Raw genomic sequence first — 4196 nt, 5'->3', positions numbered from 1 at the left:
GTACTTATGCTATCAGTGTGTTTTGCCGAACCGTTAAGTTACGAGGACGCAAACACACTAACATCGGTTGTCAACCGCTGGTGCCAGGACAAACAAATACATACACACACACACACACACACACACACACACACACACACACACACACATATATATGCATACGATGGGCTTCTTTCAGTTTCCGTCTGCCAAATCCGCTCACAAAGCTCGAGGTTATAGTAGAAGACACTTGTTGAAGGTGCCACGCGGTGGGACTGAATCCGGAACCATGTGGTTTGGAAGCAAGCTTACCACACAGCCACTCCTGCGACTATAAATATACTCATGTTTTGAGTTCTGTTTTCCCTGTTTGCATCTCCAAACATCTATCTATCTATCTATCTATCTATCCGTCCGTCCGTCCATCTATCTATCTATCTATCTATCCGTCCATCTATCTATCTATCTATCATTTAATATTATTGTTTAAAAGGCCATCTTCTAGTGGTACACCGGTTGTCCTATATTGTTTGTTCACGCCTACATCCTAAGGCGGTGGGGGGAATCAATTCAAGTCGCAATCACAACTGCACGCTTGTTGGGGTGTAACGCTTCTTTTCGGATATGGGGAAGCTAAGAAGTCTAGCGATCCATTTTAACAATCCATCGCGAGTTTATTACGGTGGTCAGAGGTTGAATGGATTTGTACAAATTGTGCTGAATGAACCCATGAAAGTGCGAGGTAAGTTAGAGAGGAAAAAATTACTTTGAAAATATTTTATAAACCTTTTAATTTATTATTTTGTTAATTTTATCTATATGTAAGTTTACTTTGTCTTGCTGTTTACTATCAAGCTGTTATATGCTAGAAACAGTTTTTGAGCTGTTGTTTAACTCCAGGTTGATATTTACCGAGTTTGTCCTTTGGCCTAATTTATTCCAAACGTGATCGTCCTGTCATTTTTTTTTTTTTGCATTTGAGGTATGAGGAACTTATGTAATTTTGCGTCTCCTCTTAAAGTACATGAGTCATAATTTAAGAGAGATGTAGCAACTATTTTTAGCAGACCGAACGATTATGTAGATCAGTAATTTCCAATATTGTCTATGCTCCACATTCTTCGCATTTATACAAAAATTTTCTAGAACTCGTACACAAAAACAAGATTATTTTAAAGAGAAAGTTAATTTTATTTTCGAAAGCAACTTTGTATACTTTCTCTGGTAGTCGCACCCTTATGAGGTGCGAACACCGCCACGTTTGCAACCTCTAACTTTGAGGCTTCCTCGTTCTTATTTACTATTAAGTTTATTTGGGTGGAGATGGAGTATATGTAATCTGGGTATACCCCCACTTTTAAATTTTGTTTTTTTTTACGGAATCCTATGTTGCAGACCATGGAGAATCCGATTGTGGAAAAAAATTTTCAAAAATCTCAATTTCAAAATTTCGATCCCCCCGCCCCGGTTTTTATATAGATCCACAGGGTAAACCTAACCCTAACTCAAACCCTAACCCTAACCCTAACCCTGACCGTAACCCTGACCCTAACCCTAACCCTGACCCTAACCCTAGCCCTAACCCTAAACCTAACCCTAACACTAGTTTTGTGAGATTTGGCTGTTATTTCTAGCATGTAAATAGCCTGCTTGGTGGGGGGGGGATTGAAATTTTTCAAAATTTTTTTTTTCAGAATCGGAATCTCCATAGCCTAAAACGTGGGATTCCGTAAAAAAAAATTAATAAATAAGGGGGGGGGGAAAGGTTCAGATTACATATAGTCCATCTCTACCTTTATTTTAATTTGGGTAAGAAATAACTTATTGTTCGAATTATGTATTTATTTATTTATTTTTTTCATTTCTCCCATTTTCACATACTCTTCTCTAATTCTAAAGTATAAACGTCCAGCACCGTTCCCGATGTATTTGTCAGCCTTTAGCGATTAATGAAGAAAACGTCACCACCACCATTATTATTATTATTATTATTATTAGAGATATCACTTGCGTCTAAGTGGATCTGATGTCTATTGAATTCCTAGGAACCGAGCTAAACAAACTATATCTTTCTCTCGTTTTTATGCATCTTTTCCCTTATTTTTAGTTTTAGATGACAGCCTTTTCGTGTCATTCGGTCCATCTATCTCTTATTTTCTCCCATAAGCTGACTCTCTTCTCTGACTCTGGGCTCTCGTTTATTTATTTTCTTGTCGCTCCTACAAATTGCCTGTCTCCCTTTCATGGCATAATTCATCCGTTCATCTCTTTTTCTTTTTATTCATCCAACTGTTAATCACGCAATTTTATTCACCCAACTCCTCTCTCTCTCTCTCCTGTACTTGTAATCACTTTTCTCTCCTTTCAAACACGCACTCTCTCCCGCTCTCTCTTTCCTTTTCTATCGATTTTTAAAAACTTCCAATATATATATATATTTTATTTCATTTCTTTGTAAGTACTGTGTAACATGAAATTGCGGAGTCAATATTGCAACCATTGACGCCTGTAAGCTTAATTGTCAATTTTAGTGGGTCGCTTTCACGTTATCAAACTTTAGCTACGCTACAGAACTTTTTTGTTTTTGCCTTTTTTTTGTTCACTTGACGCTCTTCTGCGGTTTGTTTTGTTGCATGATGTATTTTGGATAGCAAACAAGTTTTTTTTTTTTTTCATTTTTGGAATTTTCAGAATTTTTTTGGTAATTTTTCAGATTACTCCCGCACGATCTTCACTAGGGTGTTAGGGTTAGAGTTTTAGGGTTAGGATTAGTGTTTAAGGTTAGGGTTACGGTTAGGGACAGAATTCCCTAATCCAAACCCTAAAACCGTAACCGTAACCCTAAACCCTAACCCTAAAACCCTAACCCTAACCCCGACCCTAAAACCCTAACCCTAACACCCCAGCGAAGATCGTGCGGGTGTTAATCTGAAAAATTATCTTTTTTTTACGAATTTGTGTTCTTCACAGGAATGCGTACAATTATGCAAAAAAAAGAAAAAGATGTGTGTTATTTAGCTGTTATTTTTAGTATATCTCACGACTACCTTCCTCGTTTCTTTATCTCTCTGACATGTATTGCTGTTTTTCAATATTTTCTTCTCCATAAACACATTGAACGGAATGATGATGCAGCCAAGAGTGAGATTTAAGCAAATAATTTGGAATGTCCGTATTAAATACTCTGATTTATAAACATTCGAAAAAGAGTGGAAATTTTAGGATTTATGAGGGAAGGGGTGGAGGGTTATCAAAAACATTTCTGGATAATCGTATGAATTCCGGTGTTTAGAACACAAATTTGCAAAAACTGAAAATTGACAAAAAAAGTTACGTTCGGTTATATGAAACTAGAATTCTGCCGAATTTTATGTTGCTGGGTTTTTTTCTTTTCTGCCGCTAATATCTAATTTCTGTGTAGTTAGTTTTTTTAACCCAATGTTTTATATAACCAGTTATTCATAGACAGCTGAGTTTCATTTCTTCTCGTCACCCCCAGCTCTATTTACTCTCTTTTGTATGTTTCTTAGTTCCGTTCAACTTGAAGCAAATCAAGTTTAATGTATGAACTAATTCTTTTATGTCTTCGTCAGGTGTATATGTGGCGTGCTGTGTGAGTGTGTTAGATGGGGGTGTGCGAGACAGAAGGTGTGGTTTGTATGTGAAGAGACACAGAGTAATGTTGCTGGTATGTGTGTATGTGAGTTAGAGAGAGAGGTTCTCTATATATGTATGTGTGTATGTATACACACATAGATGTGTGTGTGTATATATGTATATATATATATATATATATATATATATCTATATGTGTGTGTGTGTGTGTATATATGTGATTTTATATTATTAATTCGTCAATAATATATTTAGCAAATCAATATTTAGTATTTCAAAAGATATACATCCAACATAACATGGTAGCATAATAAATTTAAAAGTTTAAAACATAAAAATACGGAATATAAATATCGATACATATAAAAATCTAAAAATAGATAAATATATGTTTAAATATATATGCGTATAAAAATTTATGTGTAAATAAGCATGAATATTATAAATTCTAAAATATAAAATATAAAGAAACCTAAAGTTAAAAGAATAAAATCGTAAAAGAATGCCTTCCATCTCATTCTTTTGATTAGGTCATTAGTTTTCTGTAGTAATAATACTAGGTAAGTATCGTTAGATGGAATTGGTATATCTTTCAATGAAAT

General features: G+C 35.1%; 1 protein-coding gene across 1 annotated transcript in view; it reads left to right on the top strand.

Annotated features, from left to right (window-relative positions):
* The first annotated feature begins 94 nt into the window (after nucleotides 1–94).
* The window catches only part of LOC106873225 (arrestin domain-containing protein 17), a 28742-nt gene continuing 24640 nt past the window's right edge, over nucleotides 95–4196 (top strand). Inside the window, exon 1 of the mRNA XM_014920481.2 lies at nucleotides 95–721. Within this exon, the coding sequence (XP_014775967.1) occupies nucleotides 604–721 (118 nt within the window). The 5' untranslated portion in view covers nucleotides 95–603. The remainder of the gene's footprint in view (nucleotides 722–4196) is intronic.

This window comes from Octopus bimaculoides, chromosome 12, assembly GCF_001194135.2.
Source record: "Octopus bimaculoides isolate UCB-OBI-ISO-001 chromosome 12, ASM119413v2, whole genome shotgun sequence".
NCBI classification, from domain to species: Eukaryota; Metazoa; Mollusca; class Cephalopoda; order Octopoda; family Octopodidae; genus Octopus; species Octopus bimaculoides.
This window is presented reverse-complemented; position numbering and strand designations above follow the sequence as displayed.